Raw genomic sequence first — 19,296 nt, forward strand, 5'->3', positions numbered from 1 at the left:
TATTTTGCCGAACTTTTCAACGAATTATTTAATGAAATGTCCGAATAATACACGTACATATTTTTCACGTATTATACACGTCCCGTTTTTTACTAACTATGCATATCGTACAGTGTCAAACTCTAATACAATCATTTAAAAGACTAAAACCAACTTCGTGTAAGATGTAAAACAATGTGCTAACATGCTCATTTAACATAATTTTCCATATATCAAATCTCATAACGTATTGTCTCATGTATGGTATAGTATTGATCACCCTAGTGGGTTGGCTTGTATGCTGAATCGTGGGCTCGTGTAGGGGTGGGCGCGGTACGGTTCGGTTCGGTTCGGTTTGAGGCCCAAACCGCAATCAAACCGCTTTTTTCAGTTGGCCTATATATCAAACCGCAACCGCATTACAAAAGGGCTGAACCGATTATTTCGGTTACACCATTTTTCGGTGCGGTGCGGGTCGGTTTCGGTTTGGAGCGATTTATTAATTTCAACTAGAAAGAGAGGGCCAAAATCAGGCTTATTTTTACCTAACAATTTCAATAAGGTATAAATAAATTTTGAATGCATTTAGAGTCCACACAAATCGGCAAATATCACCCAAATATCAAGCAACTTGCAGAAAGACCATAGCAACTTATTACACACACACACACACACACACACACATATATATATATATATATATATATATATATATATATATACAGACCCCTTCCAAAGAGGACGTCCGCACTTCGCTAGAGTGCGGACGACGACACAGCGGAGGCATTCCAGGCGGCGAAGGCGGCGCACGGCTTGCAGGAGGGAGGCCGGAGGCATCTCGGACTGTTCTGGGCAGCGTTCGAGGTCGGAGGAGGTCGGGGTTGCAGGTTCTGGGCAGCGCTGCAACGACGTCGCCGGCAACTCCACCGACTGCAGACGGCTCCGCCCGACCCCTGGTGTCCTTCCGGCAACCCCCGCCGCTCCGTCGCGCCCTGAGCCGAGTTGAAGCAGCGCCGTCCGCACTTTAGCGAAAGTGCGGACGTCCTCTTTGAAACGCCTCCGTATATATATATATATATCAATGATCAAGCAAACATAGCAACTTATTACAAACTGAAAACCTAATCAAAAATGGATTTCTTATATATTGAAAACCAACATTTCCATTAATAAATAAATAATAAATAAATAAAATATAATTAAAATAAATTCGGTGTGGGTCAGTTTAAATCGGGCGGTTTATGACCCGAAACCGCAACCGAACCGCTTTTATACGGTTTGGTGCGGTGTGATCATAAAACGAAACCGTTTTAGTTCGGTGCGGTTACCGAACCGTTTTTTCGGTGCGGTTCGGGTCGGTAACGGTATTTTCGGTACAAAATGCCCACCCCTAGGCTCGTGTGCTGAATCGTGGGCTACTTGCAAAGTTAAGGGCAAGTTGTGGGATTGGGGCCCAATTGTTATGTCAATGGAAAATGTTTCATCATTTTTCCCTTTATACTTAACTTGTAATCTGTCTTTTTTTTTTTTAAAGATGAAAATTCCATTAATAACCAAACAGATTACATAGCATTGGATCCATAGTTACGGGACCGTCAACATGAGTGACTTCCATGAGCCAAAAAGGCCCAACCCCTAACCAAATTTTACGCTCATACCCGCGAGCTACAATGAGTAACAACCAAATCTGTACCGATACAACCCAGCCACCAACACTACGATGAAATGTTTTCACCCGTTCGGACACCGCGATCCAAAACTGCCAGACCACGTGTAAGGGTGATTCACCATCACGTTGATAACCAAAAAGCACCGACAAAAGACAAGACCATGACACAGTAGAACGACCATGACACCATAACAATGACATCGACACCAAAAAAACCCCCCAAACCCTCGCTCACAAGAGGAGGGACTTATTTTCAACATAACAACAACCGGACAGAAACCCCAAAACCTAAAGAAACTGAAAACAACACAAAACCAGTGAGGCCCAAGAAAAGAAGCCCAGCCCAAACACCCTTTTCCCCAACAGAGAGCAAGCGCCCAGACAATCCTTCCCGACGCCGGCAAGCTCCAATGTCACCACTCTGCCGCCACGCATCACCACGCCACGCCGCCGCAACCCTACGCCACCGCGCCGCCTGGCCACGTTGCAGACAGATCCGACAACCTGCATACGACCGCAACCAGATCCAAAACAGCGACCGAACCGGGCCTAGATTCGATCTCGTCCGCCGCATCACAGATCGCCGGAATGGTAGCGCCAGATCCCACCACCGGAAAGGGCCATCGAGTCGCTGCTCCACAACCGCCTTTGTCTCCGATCCGAGAAGGATAGAACATGATCTGTCTGTCCAGCCAAAGGTCGAAGACCCAGCCTTCTTTCCCAAACTGTGCCTCTTCTTAGACAACCCACCGCTACTCATCATCAGCATCCCCTCTAGGGCCGGAAAGCGGCGGTAGTGGCGCCGGCAGCGTTCGGCCGGGAGATAACAAACCCTCGGGATTTTTTGCTTTTTCTCCGCGCCAATATCTCTATTGTGGCTATTAACTTGTAATCTGTCAATCATAGATGTTTAATAAGAAATATTGATCCTTATGGAATTTGTATTCTACAATTCTTTAGCTTTAATTTCTTATTAGGTTGTGTTTTTTATTTTGTAACTCTTATTATCGGCCCACTATAATCGCATATTGATATGTACACTTATTTTACATTAAATTATTTTGTAACTCTTACTATGTGAAATTCATCTAACAACCCAACCATATCTTCTTCTTTTTTAATTTAGAATTTCATTAAATTAGTGATTAAAATCGCTGAAAAGAGTATCCCTTGTAAATACGGAAGCATATAAGAACCAAAATGGTTAGAACCAACAACGCAACCATATCATCTCCAAAATGAATTAATATAATTTCTTGCATAAAAAGTAGGGATCTTGACCCAAAGCACTAAAATTGGATAAAATTATCTCATTTACCCCACCAACATATTTTTATTCCCACTAACCCAATTTAAACATAAATGACAACTTTGCCCTTAACATAATTAAGAAACCACAGCCACTGCCACTCATCTCTCTTTCATCCCGATCCCACACTCTCTCTCTTCCCCCTCTCTCTCCTCCGGCAAGCCTCTCTCTCTCTCTCCCCTCCGCGCCGTCTCTCTTCTTTCCGACGAAGATTCCAACCGCAATCCACCACAATTTCCTCTTCTCTTTCCTGTCTAGCTTCTGCTTCTTCCTCTGGTTCTCAAATACGGCAAACCACCCGAGGACCCGATCAGGCAAGGACCGCAGCTCCTTTTTGCAGAACCATTAGCAGCCGTCGTTTAAGCCTCGAGCTCCGGCGACCTGTCACGGCGACACGACGAAATTTGTTGTCGTGGGAGGGATCTAGCTTTGAATCACTGTCCGATCAAGCGCGATGTTGGCGGTGGTGGTCACCGGAAGCGTCTGGCTGCTGCGATGCTTGTGACGGTCATCGGAGTACGTCCTGGTCTCGGTCTCGGCGGTCGGATTCGTCTCGAGAATGTTGCTCGATTCTCTTTCTCCAACAATTGGACGGGTACGTCGTGAAGGAAGTGATCGAAGGTGACCTCCTGCTCGATTCAACTCAGATCTCGACTTGGGTGCCCAGAGCATTTTCTGGGTGCCCAAATCTTTTTTTTTTTTTAAGTAATGGGGCAGAATGAAAGGAAAAAAAAAATTTGAATATCTATTGGGGGGCAATAGACGTCTATTGGATGACAATAGACGTTTTGAATTGATGTAATTTCCTTGTTTTTTTTTCTGTAATTAAAGTTTTATTTGTCTAAATTTAGGGAGATTAGTTCCCATTCTAGCTACTAAAAGTCTTATTATGGGGCAATAGACGTCTATTGGGGGGCAATACATGGCTGATAGTCGTCTATTGGAGGGCAATAGACGTCTATTAGGAGGCAATAGACTATTGGGGTAATAGACGTCTATTGGAGGGCAATAGAGGTCTATTGCCCCTCTATTGGGGGTCAATAGATGTCTATTGGGTGCAATAAACCTTTCTGGTGAGATTTTTAGAAAATTCCGGTGAGCGGCGGCCGGTGACCGGAATCCGGCGAAAGTTGGCCGGATTCAGGCTGACGATGACCGGATTCCGGCGGCCTGTGACCGGGCTCCGGCGAAGTCTCCTATGGTTTTCTTTCTCTTCCATTTTCTCTCTCTCTCTAAGTAACAAAGGGGTGAGGGTAAAATGGTATTAAAAAAAATTAAAAAACAAAAAAAAAAAATCTTAATAGGGTATTAGGGAAGACCTCCTTAGAGTGTTTTGGATAAGAGGGAATTAAAAAAACTTAATGGGGTAAGTGGGAAAAAAATCTCTAAAAATGGGGTAAATAGACAAAAAACCTAAAAAGTATAACATTGTCAACGAGTTGTATGCCAACACCGTTAATGGTGATATATATTTAAAAATCTATATCGACTTAATGAAGAATTCAAAATGCAAAGCGAAATGGGCATTAATTTATCTACCAAAATATCAAATACAAGTAGACTCCGAATATATGAGAACAAAAATAGTAAGAAATGTTATTTTTATTACATTAACAACTAGTCTTTTGTGATTCAAATTCACAACCGAGCAATTAGCAAGAGATTTTTTTTTTTATATCAAATAAACAACTCATATACAACAACTAATCTATTGTAAATTCAACTCACGACCTCTCACTTACAAAGAAGAGATTTACGCCACTAGACCAATGATACTAGGCAAAATATTGATCATTTTAACCCTAGAGTTTAAGATATAAAACAAGGGAGAATTCCACAAATGATTACTCAACTATGACTCATTCGACACTTTGGTTACTCAAGTTTCAAATATATCACTTTGGTCACTCAACTATTACACTATCAATCATTTTAGTCACCCAATGAGCATTTTATCTCACTTTGATCACTTCTCCCAATCATTCTATTATATATTTCTCAATTTTTCACAATTGGTTGGAGGAAAATATCATTAATATTGTGGCAAATAATTTTTTTTAATGAAAAAAATTAAAGAAGTGAATAACAAAGTTTAAGTTGAGTGACCAAAGTGATATATTTAAAAGGTGAGTGACCAAAGTGTCGAATAGGTAAAAGTTAAGTGACAATTCGTGATATTCTCCCATAAAACAAAATATTTTACAAAATTATCATGTATTAAATCAATTTACTAATTCTATAAATAAACTTAAACAAGGAGGTCATTGTAGTAATTTGACGAGTGAAGCACACTTTGTTTCTTTCCTTTCTCAATTGTAACTAGTAACTCCGGTTTACGCTAGCTTCCGGTAGTGCACGCATGCCATAAGAAGTGCTCACAACAAAACGCTTAATTCAGTAACCGTTGATTATCCCAACTTAATTACATCCAATTAATTTACAAATGTAGCTATCGTGTTCATTCCTCTTTGCCGTGAGAATCCAGTAAATTTGGTAAAAAGGGATTTTCCTTTACAGCTTTGCAACACACGTACAAGTTTCTAGCTTTGATCACTCTGATGTTGCAAGTAATTAGCACATCACTTAAATTTATTAGTGTAAAGTTATGATGATATGAAAAGAGTGTTTGAGGGGGTAGTCTTCTCGATCTTTTTCATTTCTGGTAAAGATGAGTGGAAAGGGATCTATGGAGTTTAAATTACGGCATTGAACAAGGGTTTGAATACAAATCTTACATGTGTAAAATATTAAAAGATATATTAATGAACAAATCTAATGATCAAGATTCAGCGATTATAGCAATTAATTGTCCTCTAAAGTGAAATCTCATTTGAGGGTCACTGAAGGAGGATATCGAGTATGGTTATGCATGGAACGTACACGCGTATGCTAATTGCTAAAGAAAGCAAGCATGAAAAAGAAATAAAGCAAAAGAAAAAATTTCATTTATATAAAGAAGCCCAACAACCCAAGTACATGTATAAGTGTTTGATATAAATCACAAAGACACAAACCCTAGTCCAAAGTGTTCTAAAGCATGAAATCTTTTCATCAATGAACACCCACACTTAATTTGTCTCTGTATTTTGAATTGTGCTGTCACTAATCACTACAAAAAACAACTACAAATTTTTTCAAAATGTATTCAAATTCGCACATTTCATGAGTATCATAATTGTTGCAATTTAAGAAAATAAATGACAGCGCATTGGAAAAAAACAAAGAAAAACCGAAATGGATGGAGTACTATCCTCGCGAGCTTTTGAGCATTTTAGGGATGGATATATTAATGAACAAATCTGATGATCAAGATTTAGCGATTATAGCAATTAATTGTCCTCTAAAGTGAAATTTCATTTGAGGGTCAACGAAGGAGGATATCGAGTATGGTTATGCATGGAACACGCGTATGCTAATTGCTAGAGAAAGCAAGCATGAAAAAGAAATAAAGAAAAAGAAAATTTTTCATTTATATAAAGAAACCCAACAACCCAAGTACATGTATAGGTGTTTGATATAAATCACAAAGACACAAACCCTAGTCCAAAGTGTTATAAAGCATCATGAAATCTTTTCATCAATGAACATCCACACTTAATTTGTCTCTGTATTTTGAATTGTGCTGTCACTGATCACTACAAAAAACAACTATAAATTTTTTCAAAACGTATTCAAATTCGCACATTTCATGAGTATCATAATTGTTGCAATTTAAAAAAATAAATAAAAACACATTGGAAAAAAACAAAGAAAAACTGAAACGGATGGAGTACTATCCTCGTGAGCTTTTGAGCATTTTAGGGATGGTAGCCTCGTGGAGTTAACCAACTGATTTGGTTTTTTAAATAATCAGTTTTCTCTTCGAACTCCCATGGTTTATGCTAGCTTCCAATAGAGCACGCATGTCATGCATTTCTCTTAACAAAACGCATTATTAAGTGAGTTGGACACTAAACAGTTCATCGTTATCCAACTTATTTATTCACATCAAATTATTTATAATTCCCACTACCACAATATGCTATTATTTTCTACATTACAAACAAAAAGTATACAACTTCTGTTGTGCAAAGGGTTGCTCAGTACTAGTTAAAGAATTTTGATAACATGGATTACATATAATTAGCAAAGTACTTGATCAAATTATTTGTATAAAGTTAGCATGATAGAAAAACAGTGCTTGAACGGGTATTTTCCCTCTTAACCCTTTTCATTTTTGTTAAAGAAATTAAACTGATTGAAAAGAAAATCTATGAAGTTCGTCATAACAATGGACACATGGATAAATATGCATGTTACATATTTAAAATATGAAAAAGTCAATTAATGAAAAAATCTGATAATCAAGATCTAGTGAATTTAACATTAGATTTTTCTTCAACATAAAATCATATTTGAGTGTCGGTCGGGGCATGGAGGTGCATGAAACATGCTTTGCCTAGTGGAAACATGCGTTGAAAAGTTACAAGAGATGAAGAAAGAAACTCAGAAATCCAGGTGCAGTTAAAATGCTTTATATATGTATAAAAATTTCCATTACAAGTGCTGCAAAGTATATAATCTCTTTTCTTTTTTTTTTTTCTTTTTTTTTCTCATTGAACACTTGCATTTAATCCATCTTTAAACATTGAGATAGACCAATACTTGTGAGTTAGTCACTTAATTAAAACGTATGATGCGAAAAGTTACAAGAGACGAACAAAAAAACCTATAAATTTAGGTGCAGTTAAAAGTTCTTTATATATGTACAAAAATTCCCATTACAAGTGCTGCAAAGTTTATAATCTCTTTCCTTTTTTTTCTCATTTTTTTTTTGAATAAAATAAAACTTATATTGATTCTCAACGATGGTTACAATCGTTTATAGGGGCATCCTGAACATTCACAGGAGCATAAATTGACCTACTAAGGTTATATTGAAAATCTAAGGCAGAACAGACTATATTTCGTTGGGATGGCTGTTCAATTACAAAATTGAAGCTCACTTTCTGGAAATAAGAAAACAAAGCAACTACAAAGTGATGTAGATTATCCTCATCCATTAAAAACCGGCTATGATGCTCGCCAATGCTCGCAATTGAGGTGCTTACAGTATAGTAGCCCAAGTAAGACTCCTTGAAGTCATTGAGAATTTTCTCCTTCAATCTGCAGGGAAAGAAAAGTAAACTAAAAACTAATGGAAAACTTGGCTTATCTGTGACATCAATCGAGTGCATGATAACAGCAGTCTCCTTATTTAAAATACTGGACATTAGGTAAGGCCTCCAGAAGTCTCTTTTTTTTTCCTCATTGAACACTGAGAAGTCTTATATACACATCCATATTTACTAGATACGCACCCATAATTTTTTTTCCCATCATATTCCTTAAACTTCCTCTTCTGCCCTTCTTTCTTATTAGGAAACTTTTATTTACACATATCTATTTATTTATGTTTTTATCTAATTTTCCTTTTAAACTTCATCTTTTAAAACAATTAAAAGCATTACATCAATTCATTAAATCGACCACCGTCCACCTCGTACTCGCATCACCTCTACCACACCACCCACCTTTGATGCCGCCAGTTGTTCACATTGTTGAATGAAATTGAATGGAATAGAGTCCATATTTAGGTTTCAATCTTCATATTGATTTTGACCCACACATAAACAGAGAATAATACAACAATTGGATTAATATGTTTGATAGATTATTAAACAAATGCTGGCAATAACAAGTACCTCATCAATTCCTCACTCTATTAATTGTGTTTGTATGATAATTTGATTATAGTTGTGAAAGTCAATTGTATATTTGCTCCTTTAGCCTCACTCCAGAACCTTTGCGTTCTCACCTTCTTTGAAACTAGAAGAACATGAAGTGAGTGATAGTCGTACATGGAATATCATATAATAGTATCAGGTTTTCAGTATCAAGTAATTAGATATGTGTAAATGAATTTTTTTCTAATTAAAAAAGGGTAGAAGAGGAAGTTTAAAGAAGAATATGGAAAAAAAAAAAAATTAGGGTTGTGTATCTAGTAAATAGGGATGTGTATATAAAACTTATCTTCAACACTTGCACTTAATCCATCTTTAAACATTGAGATAGACTAACACTTATGAGTTAGTCACTTAACTAAAACTTGAGTGTCAAAATCACTATATATCCTGTTGTCACTAAAAATCATGAAATCATTAAAAAAAATAATAAAAAGCGACGAACTCTTTCAAAATATTTTCAAATCTACAATTTACATGAGTCTCCTAATCGTCACAAGTCATAAAAATCAATAAAAATACATAAAAGAAAACAAAACAGAAACATAAACATAAACATAAACGGATTCATAGTAAGGAGGAGAGCTTTGATGGTGCTGGACTACTGGTACATATTACATAGCCTCGCTGAGTTAACCATCATTTTTGGTTTTTTAAAACTATTTTAGTCTTTTTTAGCCTACAAAAGCTAGATTTTAATATATATTTTTTTCTGGGTAAAGTGGCTAAAAATTAGATAGACGTCCATATATAAACATAATAACAATAAAGTATTATTGATTAAGACCGTGAAGCGACCTTAAATACTTAATTCTCCTAAAAATGGTATTGGCGGTTTTGGATATTGATGGATGGTATTCAACTATTATCATATTTTCTTCGGTTTTGAAAAAGATCCTTAAATTTGACAAAGGAAAAGTTTATCCTGAAGTTACTATCTACATTCAAAGTGACACCAGTTATTCGCCCCACCTAATTATAGTGATATTGACCATTTCAGGTTACTTTCTTATGGGAAGCTTGACAAGACCCTAGACTCAAATTAGAATGGAGAGATGGGTAGATTTACAAAATTATCAGGGAGGATTTTTGGAGTTTATCTTTTGACAACTTTCTCATTGGATGCATTAAAAGTTAAAACACTGACAAATTGCATGCAATTATAAGCCAGCTATTTGCGGCGATAGATTAGTGTTTTTTTTGTAAATTCTTATAAAAAGACTAGGGATGACAATGGGGCAGGTTGGGGATGGGGATCACAATACCATCCCCATCCCCACCCCAATCCCCAATAAAAATATATTGGTTATTCCCCATCTCCATCCCCACTAGGGACTAAGCCTCCAAACTCGCCCTAAATCCCCAATAAGAATTTAATAAAATGAAATAATTTTTTTCTCATATTGCCTTTTTTAAAATCAAAATCTACAACAAATAAAATTAAAACATGATTAAATTCATAAATCATAATTCAGTGAGTGAAAAAGTCAAAACACCATTAAAGTAAAAGTGTAGCCATTAAAGTAAAGTAGTAAATGTATATATTTGTGATTTATTATAAAAAAATAAATTAATATATATATAAATTAAATATATGTATATATTATTGGGGTGGGTTTGGAGATAAGGATCACAATACCATCCCCGCCCCATCCCCAATCTTAGATAGCGGGGATTGGGGATCTCCACCCCTATTTGTCCCCGAATTCTCCCCCCATTAGGGGCGGGTATCCAATGGACTCCGCCCCGCTGGGGATTTTTGTCATCCCTAAAAAAAACAAAATTTATATTACTAAATACAAAATTTAAATTATTAAGAATGAAAAAAAAAAGTGTGGATTGTAAAATTGGGAGTGTGAATTTCACTCTCCTATATTAATGTATTGTAGATTGATCAATGGATTAACTTGTTTCTTTTCAATATTTTCTTTTAAAGACAATTTTACATACTTTAAGTCCAGACAATCACTTCTCTCGAACCTTATATTGTTATATTCAGGAACATGTGAGCTATATATATCTCTTATATATTGATTTTTGAGTGAGTAATGTTATGTAAACCAAATACTAGCTGCATCTCACTTTATGTGACAACTGATGTAGCATAAATCTCAATCAATAAGATAATTTCATTAAATAAGATGATTGTGCCATATAAAGTGAGTTGTAAATAGTATCCAAAAAAGTGATTCATGTAGCAGTACATTCATCAATTTCCTGCAATGTAATATTTGGATCGTTGGTCTCCTTCCAATAATCTCACATTAATATCAAGTTATTCTATGCTCGCAATGGCCACATGGCGGAAGACATTGGGCCTACGGATTCCACATGGAAAACCTCGTAGCTCACGTGGTAAAGAACTCTATACAACTTTTACGTGGCAGAGTACCACAAGGCAAAGCTATGGGGAAATAATTAAAAAAAGATTAGACCACTTTGAAAATATTTAACAAACTAGGGTTGAGATTATATAATCCAATCACTTTGATCAGTGTTATGCTTTGTTATAAATATGTGGTTGGTTCCCCAGGGATTTGCTCCAATTCGATTAGTACAACGATCCTTATATTATAAGAGCAACTCCAACAGCTTCCCCATATTTTGATTTTTTTCTACTTTAGGGAAAAATGAGCCTATTTTGCTCCAACAGATTCCCTATAACTATCCCTATTTTAGGGAAAGTGAGGAAAGAGAAAACCAAATTCCCTATATTTACAGCAATCTCTAAAAATTTAAGAAAGAATATGGAGATTTTAGATATTGCTGTAAAATAGGGAATCTGTTGGAGTTGGAGAAGAAAAAGATGCTAAAGTTTTGACTTTTGCTTCCCTATTATACAAAAATTATAGGGAAGCTGTTGGAGTTGCTCTAACGTTATTAAGATCATTGTTGGAGCACGGTAATTGATAGTTTTGATTTGAATATTTAATGTTAAAGCGTAAATTCTAGAGTTCGCGTGAACCATGCACAATTTGACTTGCATTTTGAAAATGGAGGAATAAATTAAAGATGTTGCTCAACATTTGACTAATGAATTTCAAGATTTTTGAGATGATGATGATAGATTTTGAGGCTTTTGATTATCTTCTTTGCTAAACTTATAGAGCAAAGAATAAAATGACACGATGCTGCAATGAATCGCACACTTAGTTTTCAAAACACTTTATTTTTAGCATATTTCAGAATTTAGAAAAAATTATTTTTTTTTTTAAAAAAATAAATCGCACACTTAATAAATTATAACTTAATATTTAGTATATCTAAAATAGTTTCTTTAGAGGAAATAGTGCTTAAGCATACATGTAAACACATGAACATGCCGGTTGATTGTCTTGCAAAACTCAACCTTTCTTTGGAGCTTTGATATCAACTTTACGATGAAGTTCATGGTGTAGCTATTTCTTATATGCACCCAATAACTAGTGTAGACCACCTTTGTGGTGTCTATTAATTGTGCGCGGTCTATACTAGTCCCATGGACTAACCTTTTATAATAACTATTTTTGTTTTTGGGCATTTTTACCTCATCACGCTAAAATTAAAATATATTTTATTGTGACATGCGGGTCATGTTTTGTATATTACTAACTATAGAGATAGAGTATGACTAGAAAGAGCACCCGCGATGCCGCGGGGTTTTATTGTCAATTGATCTAATTATGGTAATATATTCTAGCTAGGTTGTTAATGAAGAAAAATTATTGTAATGAAAATATTTATCTACATTATGAGGTGCAGTTTAGTAACATGCTCATGTAGATAAATAACAATAGGAACTGTTTGAAATGAATTAAGTTTAGAAGATGAAGAAAATATTATTAAGTAACCCAAGGATAGAATCCTTAATCTTATACAATTCAATTAACAAACCCTACACAATACTTTCTTGGCATTACAAAAGATCTAATACAAATTGAGAGACACATCTCCAGCATGGCCTATACCTCAAATCTGCTCTTGATGGTCTCCCACTGCCCATTCCAAAACCCCATTGCAGATTAAGATTGCACAATGTAATGTGTTAGTAACTGATCTGGATTACCCAAATGTTAAGGAAATGCTAAGCATGTGGTGATAGAAGTTACTCCAAAGAGTAAAGCGGGATCATGACAATGGGAAAGGTCATTAAATACAGTATGGATCACATCTTACTTTTGTTTTATAGACTGCCCAAAACTTTAAAAAGTAGTTCTCAATCATACTCATCCAAATTGAATTGGATATGAGCACCGCAGGAAGTATAGCAAAAAAAAAAAAATTACCATATGCAAATTGAAGAAAGTTTCCTAAGTAAGAGAAATGAGAAATACCTTGAGTCCATTAGCCTCACCCTCGAGCATGCTTCCATAACTACAGTGAATTTGGAAAGACTGATCAATTTGTAGTAAAAGTTGCCACTTAGTCATTTATGCAAATCAAAACATAACTTTGGTAGATTTGGACGAATAAAGCAAAGAATAAGAATCAAAGCAAATAACAAAAGACAGAAACATAAAGCAGAAAAATTATCATGCAATAAGCTGCAGTTAGTAAATTGGGTTATCAACATTTTGAGTTTTACTTTTTTATTTGTTTGCAACTTACAAACATACATACAAATAACTCCATTAGAAATTCAATGTCATGAGAGGGTACCATTACAAAAAGTCATACCTTGCTTCACATTCTTCAGCAGATCGTCCAAGAACATACATGGAAGCAACTGCTCTCAGTTAACCTTCGGCAGGAACTCTCTAATGCTATATGGGTTAATTTAAAGATCCTTGATTGAAGCCAAAATGTTATCAATGTCGATTGACTCTCCAGGAGGTGTTTCAGAATAACTGTCAAGGATAAATGAAGTCAGGGAAGGCAGGTTCAGGAAACATTGTGGAGTATCACAAATCCATGTACACCGATGCAGTATAGATAAGCATGATTAAACCAAAAATTTCCACTTTTAATTTGGATTGAAGAAAGGCCTGAGCTAGACAACAAAGGATATTATATACAGTTCTAATCTCTTTTGAAGCATCCAGTTGGAATTATACATACCAACAAAATTCACAAATATATAGCTGCTAATTATCGAATATAAAGGGCTTTGTGCCTTCCATTAGCAAGTGCTAAAAAATTACATAACCTATTCATATGTAGGTTCATTCTGAACTTTCACCAATTGCAATTTGTTTCACAAAACGCACTCCAAAATGTTATTGTTACATGACATCATAAATGATGAAAATGAGTGAAGATAGCTTGATTCATCTACGAAAGATTGAAGCACCATTTCCTAAAATTGTTGTCTTATTCCCTATTGAAGATCTTCCTTTTCTACCTCTGACCAATTCTTTTCTACAATGCACCAAATAGTATTACATGTTTGAGTGATTGATGGCGCTCCTCAGACCCTCAGTTACATAAAAGAATGATTATTAGAGTGATGTTTTTCACTCTAAGGAAGTACCGCCCCTTTAGAGAAATAATTTTCAATTGAAAGTTTTAAACTATACTAAATGAAGAAATAACCTGTCGTGAATTTACAGGTTGGACAACTAACAGCTAGAAACATTGGGAAACAATAATAGAGCATTTCTTTCAATGAAAAGAAGAACTATTACCTGATGCAGAATCAACAAATTGGCCATCGATTAGATCTTAGTGTATTCAAACAACAAAAAAGCTCATTCCTTTAAGCACAAACGCACTGACCCACTATCGTCATGCTCCCTGCAAAATCACAATTCTGTTCAAACCTAGCAAGGCCCTCTTCACTTATCTCGTCGTCTTCACCATCATCATCAAACGATAAAGCGCAAATACAAAGTCAGCCTTACCTTGATGATCATCTTTTATGCAAATTAAGGGCAAATGGAAGGCTGTAATTAAACAAAAATAGAGGGCAAAATCATCATTTTCAAGACCGGCTTGGCTCAAGCCGGCACCGTTACACGGCTTAGTAAAAGTACCCATCCCACCAACTTTAGTATATAGTAAATGGTTTCAATAAACTTCTGGCTTTATAATTGGATCTTTCCTTTTCCTCTAATCAATTTTATTTCCCCTAATGATCGTACCAATATCAATACTAATGAAACTGTTTCTGATTACATCTTAAATGGCTCTTGGAATAAAGATAAATTGCTCTCTATGCATGCTTCCTTCGGATATAGTTAGTAGAATTACAGCTTCCCCTTGACCTTATGCTACTTTATCTGCTTGTAATGCTCTCTTCTCTTGTTTGACAATCTGCTCGTAGTACCTTGTAATTTTCAAAAGGTTGTATCGAAAAAAAAAAAAAAAAACTATAGAGTATGGACTGGGACTAAACCTCTCATTTATCAGGCTCAGCACTTGGTCCATGAACTGCGTTGCATAAAAACAACAAAAGCCCAACAAGTTACGCGCCACTCGCCATCCAACAACAAAACCATACCGGTCCGAAAACCGAACTCACGAGGGCAGAAAAGTAATTTAGACCCTCCTAATAACGAAAAAAACCAAGATCGGGTTTTTTCTCAGAAACAGGATCAGAGCTCTCAACACCACCCAGGCTTTTGATCTCCCTTCCCTCCTCCTAAAACCTGCAATTCAGCTCCGTCTGGATCGTTAGGGTTTTCAGATTTCTTTCTTCAATCGAAGGGGCTTTCTGGTTCTTTGATCGTCCCCTTTCTCTCTCTCTCTCTCTATCCCTCTCGGATTTCATTTCGGATCGGCCAGTGGCAGATCGCGGTAAATTTTCCGATCGAACAAAATGTACGGCTTCGAAGCGATGACCTTCAACATTCACGGCGGCTACTTGGAGGCTATCGTCCGGGGACACCGTGCCGGTCTTCTCACCGCCGCTGATTACAACAACCTCTGCCAGTGCGAGACCCTCGACGACATTAAGATGCACCTCTCTGCCACCGAGTACGGCCCCTACCTCCAAAACGGTGCGTTTTGGTGTTCTCTCTCTGTTCCTTATCGTTTATTTGTGTTCTAATTTGTCCGTAGCTGAGGAAATTGAATAGAATTGGAGATTGAATTGTGGATCTGGATGCTTTGATTTGATGTATTTTCGTACTGAAATGCTGCTTATTGATCTGGATTTTTATTTTTCGCTAGGTAATGATTTGGCTTTGGTGTTTGGGGGTGTTGATTTTAGAATTAGTATGAGCAACACTTATATGATGTCTTAAGTTGATCGGAAGTGGTTTATCTCTGAATGCGCCAGATATGCCAGCATGTATGTTAACAGATTGCATCTGGATGTCTGTAGTAAAATGAGGGATTTGGATTTCACTGCCTAGTGTTAGTATTGTGTGCAGTAGATTAAAGGGGTTTGGAGAGTGAATTTGAAATAAGACTTTAATTTTAGCCTTATTGGGAATTGTCGTTGTATATTAGAGCATGTCTTATTGCTCATGACAACTAAACTGGTCCAGTATAACTGCCTGAAATTGTAGTAAAAGGGAAGCTCAACTTACTGGGAAGCAGATAGATTCATCTCTCCTCCTTTAGGCGTATTATCAGTTCGAAAGCGTTGCATTTAATTCAAAGTTGTGGTTGTGAGAATTTGTAGAACATATCCTGAAAAAGGTAGCTAGCGGGATTTTGAGGGTATCTCAGAAATAGAAGATGAGGAACTGAGTTCACCAGAGTATATTTCATGTGCTGTACATGCATGATCATCTGTGGATGTGTCAACTGCCTGGCATTATCTATTTATAGAATCTCTGTGCATAGTTTTCCCTATAGTTTTCCACATCAGTGTTTGTTGTCCTTAAATGTGCTTGCTTGCAGAACCATCTCCATTGCATACAACTACTATTGTGGAAAAGTGCACTCTTAAGTTGGTTGATGAGTACAAGCACATGCTATGCCAAGCCACAGAGCCCTTGTCAACATTTTTGGAGTATATCACGTAGGTAGCTCTGTCTTTTCACGGCATTGTTTTTATTAAAATTAGTTTTTTATTATCTCATTAGCATCGGCAAAAGTTTGTAATCTGTTTTTGCGTTTAATTCGAACTTATGCAAAGATGTTGAACATATAAAATATGATTTGGGTCTTGGCCGGGCAGTACTTAGCATATTACATTGGGCACTAGTCCAGCCCATTCAAGGCTGGAGTAGCACTGTGAACTGTGAAATGACAACCTTTTGTGATCTTTATCATCATTTGTATCCAAAGTTAGTGTTTTAATTGTGGATTTAATGTTTTTCTTCATCCAGATATGGTCATATGATAGACAATGTTGTCCTGATCGTTACTGGAACTTTGCATGAGAGAGATGTCCAGGAACTATTGGAAAAATGCCACCCTTTGGGCATGTTTGACAGGTATCATCATTGCATTATATTTTTCTTTTTCTTTTCCTTTTCTTTGATTCATCTCTCCCTCCCCCCACCCAGCTGAAGTGTTTCTCATGACTTTTTTTACATTCTATAGAGTCTTCATCTGACTTTCATTTTTGTCTCCTCAGCATTGCTACCCTGGCAGTTGCACAGAATATGCGGGAGCTTTACAGATTGGTGCTTGTTGACACACCTCTTGCTCCTTACTTTTCTGAGTGCATTACATCAGAGGTACAGATTAGGATGCTATTTCAACTTTTTTTTTTCTTTCTATTAAGTTTCACCTTTCTATTGGGTCCTAAAATTACTACCTAGTAGAACTAGGAATCGCTTTTTATTTGGTCAAGCGATCTCATAGTTTGAATAAATCCCATTATAAGAGGGGGAAAAAAATCAAGGGTTTGATGGTAGGCAATATGCTAGTGATAAGTAGCTGGCCAGTCACACCATTTTACCATTTTATTTCCAAAAACTCTAATTATAAAGAATTGAAATTTTTGTAAGGTCCCAGGACTCAGGTTTCTGATTTTAATTGTCTTTTCATTATTCTCTTTTTCAGGATCTGGATGACATGAATATTGAAATCATGAGGAATACTCTTTACAAGGCGTACCTTGAAGATTTTTACAGGTTTTGTCAGGTAACTATTCATTGCAAAGTGAAGATTTTTGTTTACTTTCAGTCTGTGAAGTCTTTGACTTTTAAAGATTGTGTTCCTCATTAGTCTGCTTTTCATTTGTTGGACAGAAACTCGGTGGTGCCACAGCAGAGATCATGTCTGACTTGCTTGCTTTTGAAGCTGACAGAAGGGCTGTCAATATTACCATAAACAGGTATAGTTGTGCTGAATTGATGACACGTTTTCTTGATTCATAGTTTTGGTTATAAGATTCTTTTCATGGTCTCATTCTACTATTGTTGTTCACTCTATGCAGCATTGGAACAGAGCTTACTCGAGATGATCGCAAGAAATTGTATTCTAGCTTTGGCTTACTGTAAGCTCACATTGTGATTTGCTGGTGATTGGGTACTATGTTTCTGTACAGGATTGCTATATCTGACTTCTGTTTGCTGGTTTTGTACAGCTATCCCTATGGTCACGAGGAACTTGCTATCTGTGAGGACATTGATCAGGTATGGTGTGAGCTTCAATTGGTTTTAGTACTTGCCAAATAAGTGCTGCAGCTCTTGGTCCCTCTTTTCTTGAAGTCGTAGTTCCAGCAATACTTTTTTTTTTTTATGTGCTTGAAGGGAAATTATAATGAAATTTAAAATGTTACAACTTTGCTAGAGTTATTTGGATGATGTCCGTACTTATTCCATTGAAAGCGACATCAGTTGATTGTCTCTTTACCATATATTCATCCTTAGGCAGCATCTCAAGTTACAGGAATGCTTTTGTCTAAGCTATCAACTTATTTTCTTGTAGGTTCGTGGTGTCATGGAAAAGTATCCTCCTTATCAGTCTATATTTTCAAAACTATCTTATGGAGAGAGCCAGATGCTTGACAAGGCATTTTATGAAGAGGAGGTGAAAAGGCTTTGTTTAGCATTTGAGCAACAGGTCTGTACTTCAGTTATTGTGCAGTCATATCCTTTTCCATAGATCATCACATTTTAGTAAAGTGAAGTTCTATCTTTACACTGGTAGTTTCACTTATGCTCAGTTTTCATCTGTGACTGCAGTTTCATTATGGCGTTTTCTTTGCGTACATGAGGTTGAGGGAGCAGGAGATCAGAAATCTGATGTGGATATCCGAGTGTGTGGCTCAGAACCAGAAGTCCAGAGTTCATGACAGCGTGGTCTTCATATTTTAGTTGCATCTACACTCAAACTCAGAGCAGTTCATTAGAGATTATTATATGTTCTTCCTGCATAATCTTCTGTAAATCTTTTCCCTATCTTCTCTCCACCCCCCCCATCACAATGAAACTGTAGAGATGGGTGCAGTTGCATTGTTTGCATATCTTGTTCAAATAAGTTGCGTCTGAATGTATTCCAATTATTTTTTTTGGAGGAAAAAATGTCTGGTATCGAATACGTTTCTGTTGCGAGGGTGAATTGAATTTTTATATATTGTATTTTGAGATATACGTATCTTTGGGTAAATACATTAGTATGATTGTATCTTATCCTGCATTCAAGAAGGGAGACAATTTAGTTTTCACTGTGGAATGAAAATTTTCATGTAATTCTGTTCAACAAATGCATTCGAATTCTATTCCACATTTGTACTTTTGAAGAATTGAAGAGAT

The 19,296-nt window shown here is 36.5% G+C and overlaps 1 protein-coding gene and 1 long non-coding RNA gene across 3 annotated transcripts; one reads left to right on the forward strand and one right to left on the reverse strand.

Moving 5' to 3' along the window:
* Positions 1 to 12,491: 12,491 nt before the first annotated feature.
* LOC133746290 (uncharacterized) lies at positions 12,492 to 14,502 on the reverse strand. Of its 2 annotated transcripts, XR_009864056.1 has the most exons (4): positions 14,323 to 14,502; positions 13,376 to 13,545; positions 13,033 to 13,072; positions 12,492 to 12,693 (listed from the first exon to the last, which is right to left on the reverse strand). It is a non-coding gene; the product is annotated as an uncharacterized LOC133746290 (long non-coding RNA). The 2 variants fall into 2 exon arrangements; XR_009864057.1 differs by lacking the exon at positions 14,323 to 14,502 and having other exon boundaries at positions 13,376 to 13,657.
* A 701-nt stretch (positions 14,503 to 15,203) lies between these two features.
* On the forward strand, positions 15,204 to 19,132 carry LOC133726421 (V-type proton ATPase subunit d2). The gene is made up of 10 exons (XM_062153968.1): positions 15,204 to 15,636; positions 16,487 to 16,607; positions 16,918 to 17,025; positions 17,169 to 17,271; positions 17,600 to 17,680; positions 17,788 to 17,873; positions 17,976 to 18,035; positions 18,126 to 18,174; positions 18,470 to 18,604; positions 18,727 to 19,132. The coding sequence occupies exons 1-10, from the start codon at positions 15,456 to 15,458 to the stop codon at positions 18,856 to 18,858; spliced, it is 1,056 nt and encodes a 351-aa protein (XP_062009952.1). The 5' UTR covers positions 15,204 to 15,455; the 3' UTR covers positions 18,859 to 19,132.
* The last annotated feature ends 164 nt before the right edge of the window (positions 19,133 to 19,296 follow it).

Source organism: Rosa rugosa, chromosome 1 (genome assembly GCF_958449725.1).
Source record: "Rosa rugosa chromosome 1, drRosRugo1.1, whole genome shotgun sequence".
NCBI classification, from domain to species: Eukaryota; Viridiplantae; Streptophyta; class Magnoliopsida; order Rosales; family Rosaceae; genus Rosa; species Rosa rugosa.